Source organism: Limulus polyphemus, unplaced genomic scaffold, assembly GCF_000517525.1.
Source record: "Limulus polyphemus unplaced genomic scaffold, Limulus_polyphemus-2.1.2 Scaffold71, whole genome shotgun sequence".
NCBI lineage: Eukaryota > Metazoa > Arthropoda > Merostomata > Xiphosura > Limulidae > Limulus > Limulus polyphemus.
The window spans coordinates 220,313-242,989 of NW_013665681.1; the positions used below are offsets into that span (position 1 = coordinate 220,313).

General features: G+C 31.6%; 1 protein-coding gene across 2 annotated transcripts; it reads left to right on the forward strand.

Annotated features, from left to right (window-relative positions):
• Nucleotides 1–246: 246 nt before the first annotated feature.
• Nucleotides 247–12,854, forward strand: LOC106465865 (A-kinase anchor protein 17A-like). Of its 2 annotated transcripts, XM_022394278.1 has the most exons (5): nucleotides 247–381; nucleotides 1,013–1,792; nucleotides 3,097–3,245; nucleotides 8,312–8,540; nucleotides 11,572–12,854. In XM_022394278.1, the coding sequence occupies exons 2-5, from the start codon at nucleotides 1,028–1,030 to the stop codon at nucleotides 12,133–12,135; spliced, it is 1,707 nt and encodes a 568-aa protein (XP_022249986.1). In that variant the 5' UTR covers nucleotides 247–381; nucleotides 1,013–1,027; the 3' UTR covers nucleotides 12,136–12,854. The 2 variants fall into 2 exon arrangements, with proteins under 2 accessions (XP_022249986.1, XP_022249982.1); XM_022394274.1 differs by having other exon boundaries at nucleotides 247–1,792.
• The last annotated feature ends 9,823 nt before the right edge of the window (nucleotides 12,855–22,677 follow it).

Sequence of the window (22,677 nt, forward strand, 5' to 3'; positions counted from 1 at the left end):
AAAACATCTTTTGGTTACATCTCAGTGTCTCTTCAACAATTATTCTTCATTTTATATCTTTCTGTGCAGTGTGGACATTTCTTAGTTTCTGCATGTTGCCTAAATCACAAAATGTACATTAAAACGTAATAATATAAGAAATATTTGATCTTATTTTCTAAATCGTGTATTATTATTCTTTGTTTATATCATATACAAATTGAAATGTATACACAAGAGGGCGCTAGTATAAGTGGTTGGTTACATTGGTGTAATGTTAGCGTGTACGAAATTATGTAAAGAAAGTGAAGCGTTCAGAATGCAAGAAGTGTTCATTTATGTTAAAAATTGTTTCTTTTCAGCACATTTCAGAAGGATAAGATTCATTTTTGATTTAGAAATGTCGGTTTTTAAATCATATGTCTGTTTTATGATTAAATTTTAAGAATGTTTAATAACTACTAGTACTAACTAGTGTTAATTTGTTAGTGTTACTACTACTAGTATTAGTCTAGTAACTCTACTTCATAAAACGTTTTAAAAGTAAAAGTTATAATCACGCTATAGTATACATTGTGTTGCTTAATCTTACATTTGGCTTAACAACTGTAACGTAACGTTTATTGTCATTTTTTATATAAATGAATTATTCAGATAACTACTTTTCCTAACTAAAAAAAACATTTTAACATAAATAGGTTTAACTTTATACATTGCCGCAATAAATAATTTCAATTTTAAAAGCAAGGGTTAGCTTTACACTTTAATAATGATAAATTAATTAGCTATTGTTTCTGTATTGGTATCACTGCATAAGTGGATGTATATTATTGTGAAGTTGCAAAGATTATAATAGTAATACATATAAGTTCTATGTATCATAGATTATGGTGTGCATTTATTGTGATTTTGGTATTGGTACTCAGATAATATGCTGAAGGAAGGTGATTATTCCTGAGTGTGACTGTGTAAGACTAAAGTGTGTGAATTAATTTGAAGAGTCAGAGTGGTGTGAATTTATTATTATCTGTAGGTTTTTAGATAGAAAATGGCATCGATTCAAGCTTGTAAAGATACTGCTGAAGCTGTTGAACTAAACGAATTATTGGGTTTCTTCTTGAAGCCACTAGCAAAATTAAATATATGTGTTCAGCTGCCATCTTTAAAAACCCCTGGAAAGTCAATATCTAATTGGGAGGTTATGGAAAAACTGAAGAAGATGGTCAAACCAGAAGAATTTATTGTTCTAAAAGTTAGTAAAACCACTTTAGAGTTTATCAGGTTTGAAGGTGAAGTTGAAAATAAAAGTACTCTAAAGGTTGTTTTAGGAAGACTAGATGGAAGCACTATAAAACTTAGTGGTTTTGCTGATGTATTAAAAGTGCGGGCTGCAGAAGCTAAGTTGACTTTTCCAGCAAGACATGATTGGGACTCGTTTTTTCGAGATGCAAAGAACATGAACGAAATGAAGCCAGGAGAACGTCCAGATACAATTCACTTTCAAGGCTTACCATGCAAATGGTTTGCTGAAAATAATTCTGACAGTGGAAAACCAAGCGACAAAATAATTCGACAGGTGTTTGAAGCATTTGGAGAAATTCGATGTATTGACATTCCAATGCTGGATCCTTATCGTCAAGACATAGATAAATCTGTAGGGAAGATCAGCACCTTCTCATTTGGACAAGATCTTACTTTTGAGGCATATGTACAATATAGGGAATATATGGGATTTGTGAAAGCAATGGATGCTTTGCGTGGAATGAAACTTATGTTTACAAATGAAAACAAATTCTATGCAGCAGTTATTAAGGTAAGAAGTGTAAAAAGTCTCATTTTACTCATCCTTAATGCATTTCCTGTAGATACAATGATTTTAAAAAATGCTGGAGACGGCTTGAATGGGTAATGAAGAAAAACTTTAATATAACAGGAAATGTACAACATTTCGACAAGGTTTTGTCATCATCACCTTGTCGAAACGTTGTACATTTGCTGTTATATTAAAGTTTTTCTTCATTACCCATTCAAGCCGTCTCCAGCCATTATTAGTCTCAAAGTGGGTTCCTCGTCATCGAATTTGAATTCATCACAATGATTTTGTTTGAAAATGGTGTAAAAATTATATTTTTCACATATCTTAAAGTTTCCTATGCATTTAGTAGATGTTAAAATAATAAGTTTACAACTGAAAGTTCAGTATTTAAAAATGTAGTCATAGTGTGTGAAATATAAGCAGTGTTTAAGGATGACTACTAATATTTAGAATGGACTATAAAAAACAAAATTGATCATTGCTATGTAATTGAAATGGAGAATTAAGCTTTAAAGGGAATAAGGGATATTTATGATTGTATCTTTTATGAAACTGATGAGACTTGTTTTAGAATATTTTGTTTAATTTTGATCCATCGATATTGGAGGGATACTGATGTGTTGGATATTGTACATGGATTGTCTACTGGGATGATACATTTACATGGTTTTACAAGATTTGAGCTTAGCAGAGTAGCAGGGTTCACAATAGAATTTCATGGCTGGGGATAAATACTCCTTAGAGTCAAATTATAGGAATATAAAGTGGAGGATGAAATCTTGACTTTTACTGATAGAGGTTATTGATGTGGGATTCACAGTGGAGGAATTAACCACTTTTGTTTCATACTGTCTTTTGTGTTGTTGAATTTTTATTTTTTGTGCGATCAGTTTAGTGGCTATGTGAAACATGAACCTGTTCTTCTCATTGTCATTTTAATATATTAACATCTTTTAAGAAAATGATTTTATTTAGCTTGTCAGTTAAACTTTACATCCCATTCCAAGATGATTAAAAATGTAAACCAAAATTCATTGCTGTCAAGTTTAGTTATTCACATCTGTTCATAAATAAAAAACAAAACTCAAACAATTATACAATTAACTGAGTATTAAAAATAATTTTTTCATTATTTGAATATACAAAATTAGTACAGTTAATTGGTCATAATCAGTTTGAGAAAAGGACTTACTGCCACAGCAATACATTTTAATATTGTAAGGGACCACATATATTCCATTTTCCCACGTGACTAATTGAGGGTTAAACTAATTATTTTTGACAACATTTATTACTTTTAGGTGGAATTTGATAAAACAAAACATCTTAGTGACAGGCAAATAAGAAAGAGAAGGCTCGAAAGAGAAAAACTTATCACTTTGGAGAAAGAACGAGAAGAAAGAGTTCAAAAAGAGCGTAAAGAGGAGGAAAAAAGAAAAGAAGAAGAAAGGTATACTTGAAAAATGTACATTTTTAGAAAATCAGAGAAGTTTTGTGATTTTGGTTGTCAGATTCCAACATTTTTGATTTACTTCTCAAATAGGTTTATTCTTAAAACTGAATGTGAGTCAGAATGAGGTATATTTGTACTCCCCCTTCTTGCATAGTTGTAGAAAAATCATATTTATTGAGCATGAAAGGTAAACATGCATTCTGTATTGTGTGTTATTTAAGTGGTATTGGTCTAAAACATGTTTTTAAAAAATAGGGTGATACATATTTTTAAGAGTTATGAACTTGTGAAATGGGTTGCCTGATAATTTGTCCAATTCAAATTTTTTAAAACAAATTCTTAGAATTTGTTATAAGTATTTAAGTATTCTTGGATTAGGAGTGATCTTAATGAACTAAGTGACCTTCTGTCACCATGCTTTTTTATATACTTAACTCGAAACAAAATTACTTTATCAAACTACAAAATATATTTATAACTGAATGTTATGGTGAATATTAGAAATATTTCAAAAATAATATTTATACTGTTATATGATGAATTAAAGTAATGATGGTTATTAACAAACCTTATCTTTACTCACAGAAAAATAGTTCATAAGTTACCTAATCAATCTCAAAATCCATATGCTAAAATACTCTGTTGTCAGTGTGTACAAATTTTGCATTTTCTAATGTAAAAAAACTGGTAACTTAACAATGAGGTGATTTACTACATTGATCAACAAAATGTTCTTATAAGTGATCATACGGATAAAAGTTTTTAATTATTCTGCAATTTCTCTAGTTTTTCTTAGCTTAAGTATCTGTACATGTACATGGAATCTCAAATTAATCATGAAGTTTGGAATTTTAATTAAAAATCATTTCAAGGAAGTTTTTAGAAGTTGGAAAATATTTGTTATTTTTGTTCAAGTTTTCAGCATTTCTTTAATTTTCCCAGTGGCTCAGCAATAAGCTTGATTCACCAGTTTCTACATATAAAATGATCAGAGAAACAATGACAACTTTTGAAAGGTGTTTAACAGTTATAGGTCTTGTCACAGTAGGTTATTACTGCTTTTTCATTTCTTTTGACCAAACTTGCATGTGGGGAAGTTAAATACAAATGTTTAGTTACATTTTTGTGATTGTTTATGCATTATAAAGATTTAGAATATCACTGTATTTGAATTGTATTTACTTACTGTTTTACATGTGTTTGTTTATTGTGTTCTGTTGACAGAACTTACATATTCACGTGCATTGCCAGGTGGGTGGGTTGTTGGGTGTGAATGGTCCTTTTGAACCTCAACTGCATTTTGATGGTCATGGAAAGTTAGAGCTAGTGCTGCAAAACATTTCTGATCATGGCACTGTAATTTTATATTTATAACCTCTCATGTTTGTTTATATGTTTCTTCAATTTAACCGAAACCTTGTTATGGACCATGTATTTGGACTGCTACTGGCTCATGGATTATTAGGCCTACATGTCTGATTGACTTCAGAAATGACCCCTCCCCCTTGCAAAATTTCCTTGTAACACTCACCATATTAACAATAATGTTTTAAAATTTGCACAAATAGTAGAAATGTACCAGTGTCTGTTTGACTGAAAGATGTTATTGCGGTGGTTTTTCAGTAGGGGTAAATATTCTGCTGAATAAATGTCCAAAAAGTGTGGAAATAATTATAGGGTTTAGAGAACTTGGGAAGAATAATAGGTCATAGAAATGCAGTAAAAGGGAAAAGGGCAAAAAAAATTAGGAAGGAATAGGAGAAGAAAAAAAAAGGAACTACAACAGCATAATGCTTTTGTCAACCAGTCAGACATGGTGAGGAATTAGAGAAGAATTTTAGAATCTTTGACTGAGGGTATGTAAAAAGTATAATTTCTGGGTATCAGGCAGGTGGTAGCACTGCCTATGTAGTGATGGCTCCAATTGTTCATCAAAATTGTATTTAAAATATCTCCCCAATAGGCCATCAGAAATTTACAGTACTATACAGTGTTTTCTTTTATAACAATATCTATGTAATGACTGAGTTGCAAGTTCTGGGAATGTCTGTATATATTACAGCAAAAAGTTTGAATTTCTTGTTCTTTTTTATTACATTATAGCTCAAAAACTAAAACAATGGTGTCAATCAAATTCACTGAGGTGACATAGTTTCAAACGAAGTATCTGCTTTTATAAGTATTATTAACTAGTAGTAATTTTAAAAAATCATAATTCTAGTGTAAATGATGTTATCATTTCCCCTTGAAGTTAGCCTTTTTACATTATTTTGCTGTTCCTTTAAAAAGCTTAAGTACAGGGTGAAACAATAATAACCAGCCTTTTTTTACTACCTTTTTTTGAAAAGTTTTTTCTTTACTTGTATCTTTTTTATTAAAATGAAAATTTTAATGAAAATCACATACACCTGTAACTGAGCCTATTTGTAATATATTATTATTTATAAATAATCAACTACTCACACAACGTAATTTTGTATATAATAAAATGAAACAAAATAGAAGTCAGTGGTTGCTTGGTTTTTATGACAGGTCCTGCATTACATGAAAAAGTCTTGAATTTGTTAAATCTTGTCTATGGGGTAGCTAACTTCTCCATGGAACTTGATTTTGACATTGCTTATATATATATATATATATGTATTGTATAAAATTTAATGTTTGTATGGGATTAATATTTTTATACATTTAAATACTGTATGTCAAATTCATTGCAAGTGGTATAAAGGTTGTTAATGTCTGGCTGTCCACATTTATGAAAAAAAAAGGAAATTATTCATTAAATTAAAAATTCAGAGAATTAACAAACAAAATGTTTAAAAATGGATATAAGACATAAGAAAATAATGTTAATGTTAAAACAACTGTGTAATCATCTAGTTGACATGTCTGCTAGCTTATCTGTGAGTTGGTACATTACTGGTAGATTCTATTTGTTACTACGATGAAAGGAAGTACTCTATCGTAATTAAAAGTAAACTTTATAAATCGGATAATGTACTTTCATTAAATTTTACTCTGTTTATCCAATTTTTGTATTTGTTACTGTTTTACAAATGTATACATATAAGGTAAAGAATAAACTAGGTGGAAGCAGCAGCTTAATACAGGGATGAGAATTGGCCATCCATGCAATTCTTTCAAATTCAATGAGAAAAATGTAGTGATGGGTTGAGGTACTGGGGCTGGAGACAAAATATGTGTACTTATTGTCTTGATCCAACATTGCTTTATCTGCTTTGATATTAACAATAAAGTGAAATAGATATGTGATGCTCCTTTTGACTGACTGATTGCTGGACAGCCAACCAGACATCTTTTGAAACCGAGGGTATCTGATTGCCTCATAAATGCACAAACCCTCTAAAGTGCAATTACAGATGATTGAAAAGGATAAGATTGGCTTTAAATCTTCCACCATTTTTAAAGGGGTTCAAGACCCATTTTTTGCAGATTTCAATGGTTTTATTTCATAGCTGTGTAAAGCTTCAGCAAAAACATCTGAAGTTAACACAACTGTATTGTCACATATTTCATATGACTTTAAATCTTTCACCATCTTTATTTTTGGTGTTTACTTTTTGCCCAGATGTTCAGAATTACCAACATTTTTCTTTTATCAAAGGTTATTTTTATAGGTGAAATCAGTTAGAAGGGATTTAAGTTGGACAGATATAGAAGTAATAGGACTAAAGTTTGGTGGAAGTTGTAATTTTTCATTGATCCAAAGAATATGACCATACATTACAGTACTTGTTTAGATCTCATAAAATATTACATTCATTTTTTTGATATTCATGCTTACCATATGTTATTAAGTCTAAACTATTATAAAACCTGAAAATAATTTTTTATGTGTTAAATTTTGATATATTAAGGCATCTTTGTACTTAAGTGCAAGTCAGGGGTTCTGTTGAACAAATTTCATAAAATAAAAATGAATTACATCAGCATTTGTGTCTTGCTGATGTAATCTATTATCATGTCCCTTTATTTCATTTTTATTAGTCAAAATATATTGAAAAAAAATAGTTGTCACAATGTACAGAAATAACAATATGGTACATTACCTCCTCTCACATAAATAGCTATTCTCATTCAGTGCTGCCCTCTATGTACAAAAACATGAGTAGCTATTTATATGAGAGGAGGTAAATACCTATTGGAAATACATTTTCAGTATAGGAAAATTATAACTAGCATGTATCAAATTGCTTTAAAATTAGCACACAAAAAAGGCTTAGTAGGATAGGCAGAAATTCATGTGTGAATGTGTGAGATATTCCATATCTGCCTTTAGAATCTCAGTTTGTAAAGGATTGATCAGTAATTTGCCATTGGAAATTTATTTGTACAGGTCTTGGTACTTTATGATTTTACCAGTTTGTACTTAACTGGGCTAATCATTATAATTATAATACTTGCATGTAATATTCTGTTAAATATATTTCATGAAATCATTGTTTTATATATTAACTGGTTTGATATTTTGATCATTTGAACATGAGTTAAAATGTCAAAAGTCTAGTGTTTACTGATCATCCTTGCAATGAAGAATGTAAATATTTAGTTCCCCAAAATTTATAGTAAGATATCTGCAAGTTCCTGGGAGATATGCTGAGGAATTAGGTTTCATTTTTCAAAGGCACAATTTTACATAAAGCAGAGTGGACTCTTTTCACTGTTGATGATCTTCTAACCACTGTTGTGTTGCCTGATAAGACTTATGGGATAATCACTATGTTGTGATAACCTCTTATATTGTTTCTTTTGTAAAAAAAAATATGTTGTGTTCTTTGAGTTCATTAAAGGACCTGTTAATCTGGCTCCTACAATCTGTCGTCTTTGAAAGTCATTTCCTAGAGTGTTGGTTGACAACTAATGTCAAATAGAGCTTACATATGTTTAGATGATACAGATAACCAGTCTAAGAAGTCATTGGAATAACAAATTAATCAGTCTGCTGAGGTTTAGTCCACTTAATGTGTAGAATAATGGTCACATCTTTAATCAGGCATTTTTGTCCAGCTTCTATATATGTTTATAATTTGTGTGCTTTATAGACAGAAACTGAAAAAAGAAGAAGAAATTAAAGATCATAAACTGAAAGAGAAGCTATTGAAAAAGAAGGAACGGAGATTGTTGAAAGAGCAGAAAAGAAAAGAAAAACTTCTTGAAAAGAAGGAGAAAGAAAAAGCCAAAGAATATGCTCTTCAACAGAGAAGGGAACTTGTACTGCAAAGAAAGGAACAAGCTGTCCATCTTCTTAAAAATCTCTTTGAAAGAATAAAGGTATTTGAAAGATTAGTTTATAATTTTACTCATTGATGAAATGTAACTTCATAAAAGGTAAACTTTAGTTTTAGGGAAAAAATTGTATGATTTTTATCTCAGACTCTTAGATCTTTTAATGGAATAAAAAAGTCCTGTATTAAACTAAAAATATCCTACAAGTTTGCTATTTTAACCCTATCACAATGGGTCATGTATTAAAGATCATGTCATCGTGTTTGTTGACTTGCATTCAAAATTTTATTGAAGTAGTATTTTTGAATTTATGTCAATATGTTTGGTATCAAATTGTAGATAATTCAAATTTTAGTATTATACATTAGTTAATTTCTTAATTTAAAAGTAAATATTAAAAAACACATTTAAACATAGATTTTTGTGTGTCACATGGTATGTTGAATGCAGCACTGGTTAAAATTAGATGTTTGTAGTGTCAAAATACAAAGTCTATAGTTTCATATTAATTAGGAACTCAAACAAGTTCCTTCAAAATGAGGAAGATTTAATGCATGAAGTTTGAAAACCGAGGAAAATATGTAATCTGTATACTCATATATACTATAGAAATATAGTAAAAAAAAAGCTTTTTTTAACTGTAAAATAGATTTACAATTGATTCCAGATATTTAATGCTTACCAGCATATACCAAAAAGATTTTGACTTTTTCCTGTTTTAATATATTCACACTATTGAGAAAAATTTTCTACCTATTTTTTGGTTTAAGTTCAGGCTTTTGAACTTAAGACTGATATTTTCATTAACGAAAACAATTATGGAAAAGTTTGAAAGAGTACATATGATAGCTGATGGATATGATTAATATAATTTATTTATGGTCACTGGGGTTCATTTCTTGTATGGGAAAGAGATTTACACCTTAGGAGAATTTATACTTTTGATTTAGGGTGAAAGAATGGCCCCAGATTTGGGGAATGGAGCCAAAAAACATATTGTAGATTAATCAATGCCTTACTATACTTTGTGCCATGAGCACAAAATTGTCCATTATCACAGATTAAATTATCATAAAATATACAATAAAATAATATAAGTAGTTGCATATTAATGATTCTGTGTCTGATGTGCTGAGTAATTTAGATTTATGGTATATATATATTATGGAATTATTTTGTGATTAAGAAAGGATATAAAATTATATAGTTATTAATTTCATATTTTTTTCTCTTCTTGATATATTAGTCTATTAGAAATAATTATATTTTTTGTGTTGGTAAAGATAACATTATATCTAAGAAAAGTTGTCTTTCTTTTTTCTTTATCAATTTTATACAAGAATTGTTTAATCCGATGATTTTTTTTCTGATGCTTCAGTGGTGATATATTGGTTGAACAACCTCATATTTATAATTTGTAAATAAAATTTATTAGATTAGAATTGTAAAATAAATGCACAGTTACTTTCGGTGGCTCAGTGGTAAGTTTGAGGGCTTATAGCATTAAAAATTGGGTTTCAGTACTGCAAATGGACACATCATAGATAGCTAATTATGTAGCTTTGAGTTTATCAACAAACAAAAAAAATTTCAGTTTTTAAACTTTAGTATTTTAAAAAATTAACTTTTCCTTTCTGTTTAATAAATCTAGTTTGTGAAAAAAATTATGAAGTAAGTTGGAATAATATTACATAATGACATCTAAAAATGTTTACTGGATGGATGTTAATATTACCCAGTTTATTTTAAACCTCACAAGTGCGCAACAAAAATTGATAATTTATTTCACCGTATTAATGTTTTGTTAGAAAATCAAAATTTCACTCAGAGTTTACACTGAGATTTGAATCAATTATTGAATTACTCATTGCTAGTGTCATAGATGTGTGTTACTTTAGGTTAAGTTAGTTAGCATCTGAAAGTGCAGACATGAGTTGCAACTAACAAGGAGAAAATTTTCTACAGAATGAATTAAAATATAATGATAGATATACCTGCTTTAAAAACTCAAGAAAACGTAATATACAAAATTTTTAAAACTGAGATCGCATTCATAATTAAACTGACCAAGTTGCTCCTGAGCAAATATATTCTTATGCTTTTGTAGGTTAATACGAGTTCTTTTAATATGTTTCTTTAAAGTTGTTTCTAATTCATGAGTTTCTAAATATTGTAAGAATAAAAATGTTAAGGTTTTTGTATTATCTAAATCATTTGTGTACAAACTAGCTTCTAGAAGTGCCTGAAGACAAAAGCTCTAGTTGACATAGCACAGTCCTCGCAATGAACATAAGTCCTTTCAAAGTATACTGCTTATAATGTTTTTATTTTGAAGTTTACAATTTAACATGAGTAAACAACTCTTTACTAATAGAATATTCACAACAAATTATAGTTTATTTAATCTTCAACTTTATGAAAAATTACATTAATGTCAGTGCTCACTAGTAGTAATGTAAAAATGCACCTGATCCAACCACAAGTTCCCACATGACTACAAATTGGTTTGTATAATCTGATTGTACATAGAGGCACTTGGATACATCTTCAGCTGAACCTGATTTTGTGACTGAAGCTGATAGTAAAGGTTTTTTGTCTACAATGAATTGAGGGATAGAGCCTGCTAAACAAAGAAGTTTATGTGTAGTGAATATTTTATTTTTTTGACAAATGTTTATATGTATTGATTTTGCGTGAGCCAACCATATCTTCCATCTTTAAGTTGGTGGCTTTTTTTGTTCAAGAGCTGTGACTCAAAGGGTTTTAATTTAAATATATAAAAAAAATTGTAAAACAAAAAACTGTACATGCTAGGATATTGACAGGTGTTATGATTTTTCCCCCATAAACCAGTCAGTTGTTCCACATTTCCTACTAAGTGCATAATATTGTTTCTAATGTTTTTCTACATTGAAATATTTATCTACTTTTACATTTTTCTTATGTTTAATCCTGCAACATATTCTAAGTTATAACTCCTATTTAAAAACTTCTGTATCAATCATACATGTTAATAATATTCATAAATTATGATTCTTAACTGATTCAATTATGATTCAATATTTATTTATTCTAGCTCCTTAAGCAAAGAGAAGAAGTCAAAAGAAAAATGGAAGAGATTGAAAGAGAAAGAATTTGTCAACTTGAATTAGAAAATAGGAGACGACTAGAAGAGGTAAAACATCGGTTGGAAGAGGAAAAGCAGCAGCAGGAACGTCTTAAGAAACGTGAACATCTTCTGAGAAACAAATTAATTAAAAATTTGAAAAAGCATGAAGAAAAAAAGACAGAAGAAATGAGAGAAAAATTAAGAAAAGAAATTGCGGGTAAACGTGTGCTTAAAAGTGTATTGGTAGCAGCCCCAACTTCATCTAAATCATTATCTTCAGAAGATTTATCATCATCAATGACTGGAACTAATTTTGATAGCTTTCATCATAACTTCAGGTCATCTTTCAATTGTAATAGAGGATTTTACAGAGGAGCAAAATCTTACCATGGTCTTGGACCATTTAAGAGAAGTAGCTGTTATGGACTTAGATGGACATTGCCTTATCCACAACCTTTTCCACACATGAAACAACAACTTCAAAACAAGGGAACATTAAAAAGTTATTATAAAAGCCATTGTAATAGGTGATAGCATTTTGTTTATCTAGTTTATGAATGAAAAACCTATTTTTCATTTTCATAAAATGAAATTTCAATTGTACATATCTTTTACATGCTACTATTTACTATAACAATGACAGGATATTGGTACAAGATATTTTTAAATAGAAATTTGGTAGAAGTCATGATATAAAGAAAATATTTCTGCATTTCAATAGCTAGAACATTTAATTCTGTAAAGGCATAAATGTCATTGGGGTTTTTAAATATATAATTATTTGATTAAAAACATAAGCTATTGGGCTTTAAACAGTTATATAGATTTTGTAATTCAAAAACAATGACATGGTAAACTAGTGAGGTTATATATAATCTATTGTAGGAAACTGAAAAATGTTTTTAGAATAAATTTAAAATTTTCTGATCTTCACCAAAAAGCAGTTGATGTTTTATGTTATTATTGTACATGATTTTTACATAATTAAATGTAAATTATAACTTTTTATAAAGCATTGAGAATTTCAATTTGTGTTTTTTTTACATTTCAACAATCATAGTTTCTATGTTTAAGTTGGTGGCTTTTTTGTTCAAAAGCTGTGAATTAAAGGATTTAATAGGCTATTATATGAGCAAATTGAATAACATTTTGTACTAGGGGTATGATCACCAAAAATTGATCTTGAAATTCAATTGCAGAAATGATACTAAACAAAAGTTTAATGATAAGAATTTACGATTTTTTTAGAGCAAAATGTTAAGTACAGATGAAGATTGGTGTATTAACGAGCATTAGCTATGTATTGGGAATGTTAGCTAAGTAGCACTGAGTTGTAAACAGCTTTATTCAGAATGTGTGTACAAGATAAAACATCAGGTAGTCTGTTGGGTTTTGATATTGATTTTACACAAACAGAAAACTTCTTCATCTTATAGTGAAGCACACAGTGGAGCTAATAGGACACTCTTCACCTGATAGAATGCAGCAGAAGTATTGATTGTACTTCAGTTATATTTTTCTTTAATTTGTTACTTGATATAATTGTTTTGGTTGCTCTGCTATATTTTATAATTTGTTTTCCTATATTGATCAATAATTGATCTGCATTATTGGGTAAGGTAACAGAAGATATTGTCTTTAATACTGAAATGCTGAAGGTAATTATACTACTAGCTTTATCAGTAGTCAAAGGGTTCACTTTCACATGATTTTTGACTTAGTAAATATCTTGTCAAAAAACATCTCTGATATCATATACATTTCTGCATTCTTTTGTGGCAAATTCACTTTGTCATCATCACTATCTTCAGTTAAGACCAAAAAGTCATTATCAATAAAATCCATATTATCATTTTTCTTCCTCTACATCTTCATCACTGATATTCACAATATTCTCATGGTAATTTGGCTGCGGTCATCTACAGTTTTTTTGCATTATTAATACTTGCCAATACACTTTTTGTCTGCTTTCCCCTTCTCTGATTCAATTTAGCAGAAATTGATAGTCTATCATATTCACAACCACAGAGAGAATGCTAAGCATTTTGAACGTCCGAGCTGTTTACGTTTGCCAGATAAAGGTTCCATTTTGAAGTAGAATTGCAATTTTTTTTACAGTCGTCAGCAATTTTATTGCTTTGTTTTGGAGCAGCCAGTGGTCCACTGAAGCTAAAAGTAGGTTAAATTGTTGTCTTTTTGGCTAATGACATTGCTTAAAAAAGGAAACCAAAAAAGCTATTTCTGCAGTGGGTCATTTTTTTCTGACCAACATGAGCTTACCCAATTTGCAGGTATGTGTAGTGTAAAAAAAATTAGAAAAAAAAATTAAATACAATTTAGCAGAGTATAATATGATACTTATAAAACTGTCATCATAGCTTATCCTCTTTCTTTATCCAAAACTTTTATGACAAAGTACTTCAATAATAATTTATACATAAATTGACTACATTTATCTGAAGGAATTGTTAAATTCTTGTTTTGTTTCCTATTAGTAAGATTTTTTGAATTTGTATGTATTCTAGTGCATGTGATAATGAAGAGAGCAAAAGACATCCTCTTTTTTTTCATCCAAAACTGTTTTCAAAAAAATATTTTAAAAAACTGATATGTACATTGATGATACATTTATTCACAGAAACTGGTTAAACTATGTTGTTTTTCACATTGCTAAGGTTTGTTGTATCTGTATGTATTCTGAAATAAAATGATATTTTTAAATAAAACATTTGATGTGAAGAACATTTAACATTATTTTATTTCATTTATTACACTGTTAATTAATGAAGTTAATAACAGTAAGTGTAAAGTAAATATTTTTTCCTGAAATGGTAGAGCTTTACAAATGGAAGCTACATATTTCTTCAGTTTTATGAATGTAAAAATGTATGAAAGATCAACAGTATTGGGCTTGATAGTCTTTGCACAGAATTGTTGATGACATATTTGAGAAATGGTATTTAAGAAAAGCTACTTACCTCTCTGCACCACAAAGAGCTGTTACCTTGCTCTCACTGCTGTGTAATTCTTTGCAAATGCCACAAGCCTCAAAGGAAGTTCACACCCATACATGTTCGATGTTTATTGCACCATATTATGGTGTAATTATCACCAGCCCTCCACCATTAGGAGGGCAACACATCCTCTATGTGCAGTAATTCCCAAGAGTACTAGCATGTGAACACAGGTTTATTATTTCCTTTGCATTGTTAGTGTTCAGGTGGTTTTGTTTTTCTTGTACTTCTTTAATCACTTCAAAAAAAGACAACGTTTATTGATTTGTGGGTCCTTTTTTCACCATGAATTCCTAAGTTTAAGTTTTTACAACATCCCGAAGTTCAGAATTCCATTTTAAAGCTCTCCTTCTGTTGATTCAGTGACGACTGGAGACACTTTGTCAACGATTTAACTACCATTGCACATCATATAGTTGTCATTCTTCTACTTCATTCCTCTCTTCTCTAGGACCCTTATCCTTCTGTTTATTGCTTCTGCTGAGTCTGTCTTAACTAGTGATGACTTCAACTAACTCTTCCCTCTGCCTGCTTTTACTTCTAGTTCTTCTCTTCTTGATGAGGAACAGATACATCCATCTTCTTCCTTTGTAACTGTAATTACTCAGGTATGTGACATCCTTTCTTTAGTATTTGAGTCTCGGTTGCTTTGCTTCATGTGACTTCATATTTTGGCTTTCTTCTCCCCCCACCCCAGACATTCGTGCTTATGCTAATGATTTTCTGTCCTAACTGCACGTTGATCCACGTAAGCCTTGACTTCCTTGCCTTTGTGACTTTTTTCTATAGACCATGGTCATGTTCCTTCAGTTTCTGGAATCTCTCCTTTTCACTTGGGTGCTCCCCTTTCTTCCTACTTTATCTCTTACTTATCTCCAATTTACTTGCATTCATCTTACCATTACACTGGTCCTTTGCTGTTTGTCTATGTCTCATTTTCTCTCAGAGGCTCTCCATTGCAACCCCAATAATTTTGATGGAGACACTCATTCTCATTGTTTGCGGTCTTGGCCTCAATCAAGGGACATGGTAGTGTATCTTGTGGCAAAAAAAAACAACCAGCAGGACACTGTGATAGTTTAGTGATTTTCCACCTTCTCTATCTCAGACTGTGGTAATCTGAACTATCACATACTTTCAGTGGATGTGTGCTACTATTGAGTATCACTTTCTCATTTGGTGTATATTGACAAAAAGTCATGATATCTAATCAAAAACACCTTTGGTGTGAAAATAGGTGCGGCCAAAAAAAAGAATTGAGTGTGTGACTTAAAGAAATGAAATCAAAATGGTAGCCACACTTATAGTATTGATAGGAATTTTACATCAAATATTCATTCATTAGTTAGCTAGGCCACGTATTTATTTTACCCACCATCATCCCCAAATTGAACAAAACATCTTTTAAGATTACTTCTGTGTCTCCTGTCAGCTTGGGTCCTGAAGGAACTCGGTTTTCCATATTTGCAAACCTGTGGACTCCCTTTATTAATAATCTGGGGCTCATGCAGGTGCTTTCTCATGGTCTGTCCCTTTGTTTTTGTACATCCCCCTCTCCTTTCTTCTTGTTTGGTCATTTTTCAACCTCCCTCTGCTCCCATACATCTTCAGCATCTTAAGGATGCTATATCTCCAAGAAGACTGGGGATGGGCACCCTATTATCAATTTATTGTCCTAGAACTCTGAAGTGAAACATTGTCCAATGTTTCAAGAGAATCACTCCATTCATATAACTGAGTAGCAAGAACTCTACAGAGCATAACACCTTGTACTTGCTACATTCTCACCTATATACCTAGAAAGCATGCTAATTCTACATGCTGTGAAGGAATTGTGCTTTTCTTGAGTATAAGTTGACATACAGTAGTAGCAGCATGAGTAATAGTCCTGGCTGATGAGAATTTTATATGAAAAAGTCTTAATTAGACTTAGTTTAGCCAATGTTTTGTTAAAAACAAGTTGTGTTTGATGGTTCTTAGATGGCAGCACAATATGGGACCACTACAACTGAAATGTAGTTATGGAAAGCAACCCACTTGGGAGTTGGAAACAGTCTGTTTTAAGCTACTAGAGTAAGTGACAATATGTAATTGTGTTATAAGCATATAGCAATATATGTGTGTGGTTTTGTATACATATATGAACATTGCACAAAATAATTCATGAGTGTTGTATAACAAAATTAATCAATTACATAAAGAACACAACAGTAAGCAACATGCTTCTGAGAGAAAATGCAGCTTTACTTGGTGTTTTCGTAAAAGTAGTGCAAGATATTTAGATTAAATCAAATGGAAATATTTGAGAAAGTGAAATTATCAATAGTAAATGAAATTCATGAACAGTAGCTTAGATATTACAATAGATGCAGAGTTTGTGTAGCCTGTGTTTTGTTTGATTGTGATGGAATGTTTTTAAACACACACACATTGAAATATTTTTAATAAGCACAGTTCTACTGAATATTTTCTTGACATTCTTTTAAGCAACAAGGTGCAGTAATAATGTACGAAAATGCAGGCAGTAAATGTACTAGGACATGGAAAGTGACAACCATATGGTGAAAGTTTTCTAACTCGCACCTAAAAATAGTACTAAACTTGCAACTTTGAGAAGGTTCCTAAGGAGAGACGAGTAAATGTTAGTGAATTCTAACAGTCAAAAGTAACGATTGGTATCACCTTAATGAAGTTAGCTCATTTGCAGTCTCAACCCCTATTTCTATTTGCTGGAACCATGTTCTATCCAGGTGATAACTAGATATTTGGGGAGGAATGAGGCTGGATTAGAGAGGTAAGCTGTGTTGTTTGTTGTCCAGCAGATACAACAGAGGGCAGCACAACTAAAGGTATTGGAGTCCCAATGAAGCCTGAGGATTGGGAAGTTCAACAGGCATTGGGTATGTGTTTTGGTCAGTGTTATAGAGCATGAGTACATGCAAAACCTTTAGAAATCCAATTTGCACAAGACACCAAGTTTTGACTCTCTCTAAAGATTTTATAGGAGGTCATGACAGTAATCAAGTAGTTATGACCATTTTCAACCTTCGCATACCTGACTGACATTTTGACCAATTAAAATTCAACTGATGTTTTTTCAATCCAGACTTTGCAATTTGAAAACGAATTTTTTATCATTCTGGCTATATCGTTCTTCAACTAGCTAGTGCTAATGGTCAGCTCTCCTGCTTTATTAGTAAAGTATGTTGATGCTTATCTTTGAACTGCATGATGAATTGGCTACTTGATGATGCCTAGTGTGCCCAGGACTTTTTCCACAGCAAAGGAGTGGGCTATGATGCCAAACCCTGGACTCTAAGAGCCAAACTGACATTTAACATAGATTAAGATGTGTTACAGCTATTGCGTTAGACATGGGAAAGCTTACTCATCCCTCATTGGGTTATCCCTAAGGTCTCCAAGAGTGGATCAGCCCCACTGGAAGCAATAAGTCCTATTGGAAGACAAGCTTCCACTGGATGTACCAGTCATGGAGGGAAGAATATGAACAACTAAAACATTTATTTCAAAGGTATGAGCCTTTCTTGACAGTGTTGCAAGTATATAGTTAATTGGTTTTAAAGCTAAACTGTTGGATTCAAGGACACACTTGAAAGAAAGGGGGAAAGACATGGTATGCAAACGTGATGTGTTTTCTACATTCTTATTTTAATTTAGAGTTTTTCATTTATTCTGAGTCTATGCAGGTTTTGCATAATAAGAGATCCAGAAAACCATTTAGTTGATTTTGTTCTAGCTAACTATGTGCCTTTGTTGTTTTCTATAGATAATAACTGCCCCACATGAAGGAGCTACAATTGTAATACTGCACATTGTACAAGAACATATATGACAGCAGAATCCTTAACTGGTAGGGCAGATGATATCTAGAGGGTATGACCTCTGCTACTGATTGAGAATGACCAGCCATGTGAAACACCAGTCACTTTGAGTATATCCAGTGTTTCCCATTAATTAAGAAATGTTAGATTTAAATATAGCTACATAAGACCTCAAATGAGTTGGTTGACTGGACAAAATCTTGAGGAAAAAGGCCATTTAATCAATTCTTGATTCCAGTAGAAGGTGTCCAGAAAGTAATTATTGCACACTGTATTTGCCCATTGATTTAAATAAAGAGTGTTTTCATTTTGTATAAAATATTGTGTTTAATCTGTTTATTTCTTTGCTAAAACTCAGTCAGTTAATTAAATTCACTATTACTTTATAATATATCTTGCCAGTGTTCCCATTACAAAGTGAACATATTTAATATTCTTTATCTAAATCAGTTTAACCAGAAAATGTTTCATGCTACTTTGATTGCTTGCCTTCTTGTTATTACACAGTTAAGACAACTGATGTTAATAAATATAATAGGATATTTGCTATTAATTCAAAAATTAAGTTGAAAAGGCATTTTTTCTTTACTTTCTGAGATGTCAAGCATTTTTCAGTGGTGAGATATTTAACTGATATCTTGAAGGAATTATTGACACTATCTAGCTGACTAGTAGTGGAATTCCTGTGGATACTCGCTACTAAGTGGTTTTTGAGATTTCTAATACATTTGAAGGCTGAAAGGACGTTATGCATTCAAAACACCCAGTGATAATTTTCAGAATGAGCAAAAACTGCCTGAGTTTGTGTGTGAAGTTTATGAAGCCTGTACAATAAGTATATATGATTTCCACACATACAGTAAGGATATTGTGTTCTTAGTTAACACAACATATAAATCAGCTTGCTATAAATCTATGAACCTGTTACCTTACTTGATTTTGTCTGTGTTTATTTTTCTGTGATGCTGAATTTAGTGAGTAAATTGACTCTTGAGTTTCGGTGCAATATCATGGTATTAAGCTTACTGGTGTTTGTGGCTGTCTAGGACTGTAACTGTATTTTACTGTTAAATATTTTATTTAGCCTATGTTGATCTGAAAGTGTGTTTATGTATTAGCTCACAGCATGAATATTAATCCTTACTGAGATGTCTTAGTTTGGCAGAATATTATTTATTTCATGAAGCCGCAGAACCAAGTGAAGTTTGTGGGTTCATATCTGCCAGTACATCATGGTAGCACAGTTATTGAGTCATAGTTAGTAAAAGTATTCTGTTTTGGTTACTAATATAATATGGTTCAAGCAGACCAGAGACAGTTATATAAAGCTGATAGTAAACAGAGGTGGAGTATGTTATAAATAAAATGATTATGGAACCTTACTACATCTTTACATTCCATGTTGCTGCATCCACTCATGCTCTATCTCACAACCAAGCATCTTGACAATAGCCCTGCATTGTAGTTTCCATTTCAAAAAGCTCAGTCATAAGGCTTCATGTCAAAAGAGCAACACTCCTCCCATAATCCTTGTAGAGTACAGGGATAATGGTTTCCATACACCCATTTCAACAGTCTAATAGTAAAGAAGTCCATAGACACTACATCCAGTGACTTAGCCAGTATGTCTTCTTATGGAATAGCATGAATACCCATTTCATCCTCCATCTGCTTGAGGTATGCAATGGTTGAATTAGAGATATGACTGGAAGTATTATCTTTGTGAAACCATACCCTATTAGCCTTGTTTATAGATGGAGACCTTCCTTGATAATGTTGTGTACTGTTGCCTGAGGCACATGGATGACTTTGTGTTCATGGATTCTTACCTGTTACAAGATACTGCAGTTTTCTTACCACAGCTGGAATACAATTGTTGTCTTTTTTGGAATGGATGGTCCCATTGCACCAAGTTCATCCATATTCCTTTGTTTTCCAATGCCATTACGTACAAGGGATATTCCTGTCTTGGAAATTTGAAATCACCAATCTGAACACATCTTTATGATTTCACTGTATGAATTATTGTGCTGGAAAGGGCTTTTACATACTGTTCCTAAATGAAAGCAGGTTTTGGTGGCATCACACTATCTGTATAATGCCAAACAATATCAAAATGTAGTTCTGATACATATTGTTTCATCAGGACTGTTGCATGACTTGCTGATTTACATATTCAAAATCATTTTAATACAATATACTCAACCCTTTGTATATGATATGTGACAAAGAAATGTATGTATGTGGCAATATACATACAAGTATTAAGTGTAGTGTTGTGTTGCACACATTTATGGACTTACATGGAGTTGTTCATGAATGTTGTATGACACAAATGTGAAACAAATTTTAAAACATTTAGATATGAGATAAACTACAATTACTGACTTGTGAAATGTTATTTAAAGATCTTTAAAAATATGCTGAAAGAATATTTGGAAGGTAATGAATTCTCATCCAAGAGATAAGAGTTATGGGTGAGATCACACAACACTTGGGGAAACAGTTTTACACAATATTTAGGGTAATAGTAGTGAAGGGTATTTTTCATTGGATCAAATCAAGGAATTCATGAGCAGGTGACATTATGTTTAGAAACTTAAATCCACAAGTAGTAGGTTATGTGGCATACCAAATATAAATTTGATGTACCAACTGTTTAATTTGGTTATCATTAAATATTGTCAATCATGCAGATTGAATATTCTATGAGCATGCAAGTTTATTGAATATTTATTACGATTTATTTCAGCACATGTTGCAGTTAAAATGCAAGGTGGTATGTTGTGAGTTTACAACCTAGTAAGAAAGTAACATCAATGCAACATTTATTTGCAGTTGATCTGGCCTGTACTAAAGCTGTAACTGAAAAAGTGTTGAAGAAAAGAGATGTCTGTACTAATTGTTTCTCATGGTCAGAAGTAAAAAGATAGCCCTTGTATAGTGGCTACCCTATTTTAGCTGTTTGTGAACCAACCTGTACTTAAAGTTTTACACCATACCCAGGCTTTGTTATTGTAACAATCAGACAATAAGTAAGAGCTTTATGCATGTGACAGGTAGCTGTGTTAGTTGTTGTCATGATAACAGTGGAAGTAACAGCTATATACTGGTCAAGTGAGGAACCCTATCAAAGCCTGGTGGACTGCAGTGTGAACCAGTACAAGGAATACGTTTACAACAGGCAATTCATATGCTTGTAGAAATGGCACTTGATCAGAGCAATGGTTTTAACACTATTTATCTAAAACTTGCTTTAAGTACAGATAGTAGTTACAATCAGGCCATTACAACTTTAAAACCTAGATTTTTAGATGAACATCTGATCACTCAGAATCCAGCTGATTACACATTTTATTCTTTCAGGTGCTCTGAACTGTGCTATCCAGTGTGTGCTCCAATAATGAATTAGCTACAGATGTACTAAATAATGGATAAGCTTTGGCACATTTTATGAAGTAGTTGATGGCCATGAGTACAAGTAATTTCCTTCTATCTCCAAGAGTGGACCAATAATATCTAGGGCTATTCTCTATATGGAAAACCAACAATTTTCTACTGGTGTTTACCGTGTTGAATTAGATTATTTCTTTATATGGCACACACCATAAAGTGTTGACACCAGTGTTGAACCTGTCAATTCAAATGTAGCTAAAAGAACCTTCAGTTTCTTTGTTATGCAAAGTCTAAAATATCTTGAGCCAATAATGGTGTGGATAATCTTGGTGAAGTTAACCACAAACCATTGATAGTACAATGCAAAATAAAAGAAACTACAGACTTCTCACTTGGTCACAGGTTGGGATAAATCTTGCACCACTGTTATTTTATCAGTATCCATGGAGATTTCAGCTCTGCCCATAATATGACTTAGAAATTAATTCCAATTACATGCATATTTTTCTGGTTTCAGTCTTATACCTGCCACTTTTCTATAGTGGAACACCAATTTCAGGTTTTCAGCCACAGGCTCTAATGTGCAACCAAACAACAAGATAAGTCAACATAAATCAGGCACTTCTCCCTTTAATGTAAACTTCATTAGACTCTTGAATGTGGCAGGTGCACCACATAGGTTAAGTGACATGATGATAAATTTATTAATGCCATATTTTAAGTTGAAAGCTGTCTTAAGTCTGGACTAAACTAGCCAGTAAACACAATATTCCTGTCAACGTCAAATTTTCACAAAAACCCGGCCCTAAATTAAAATCGTT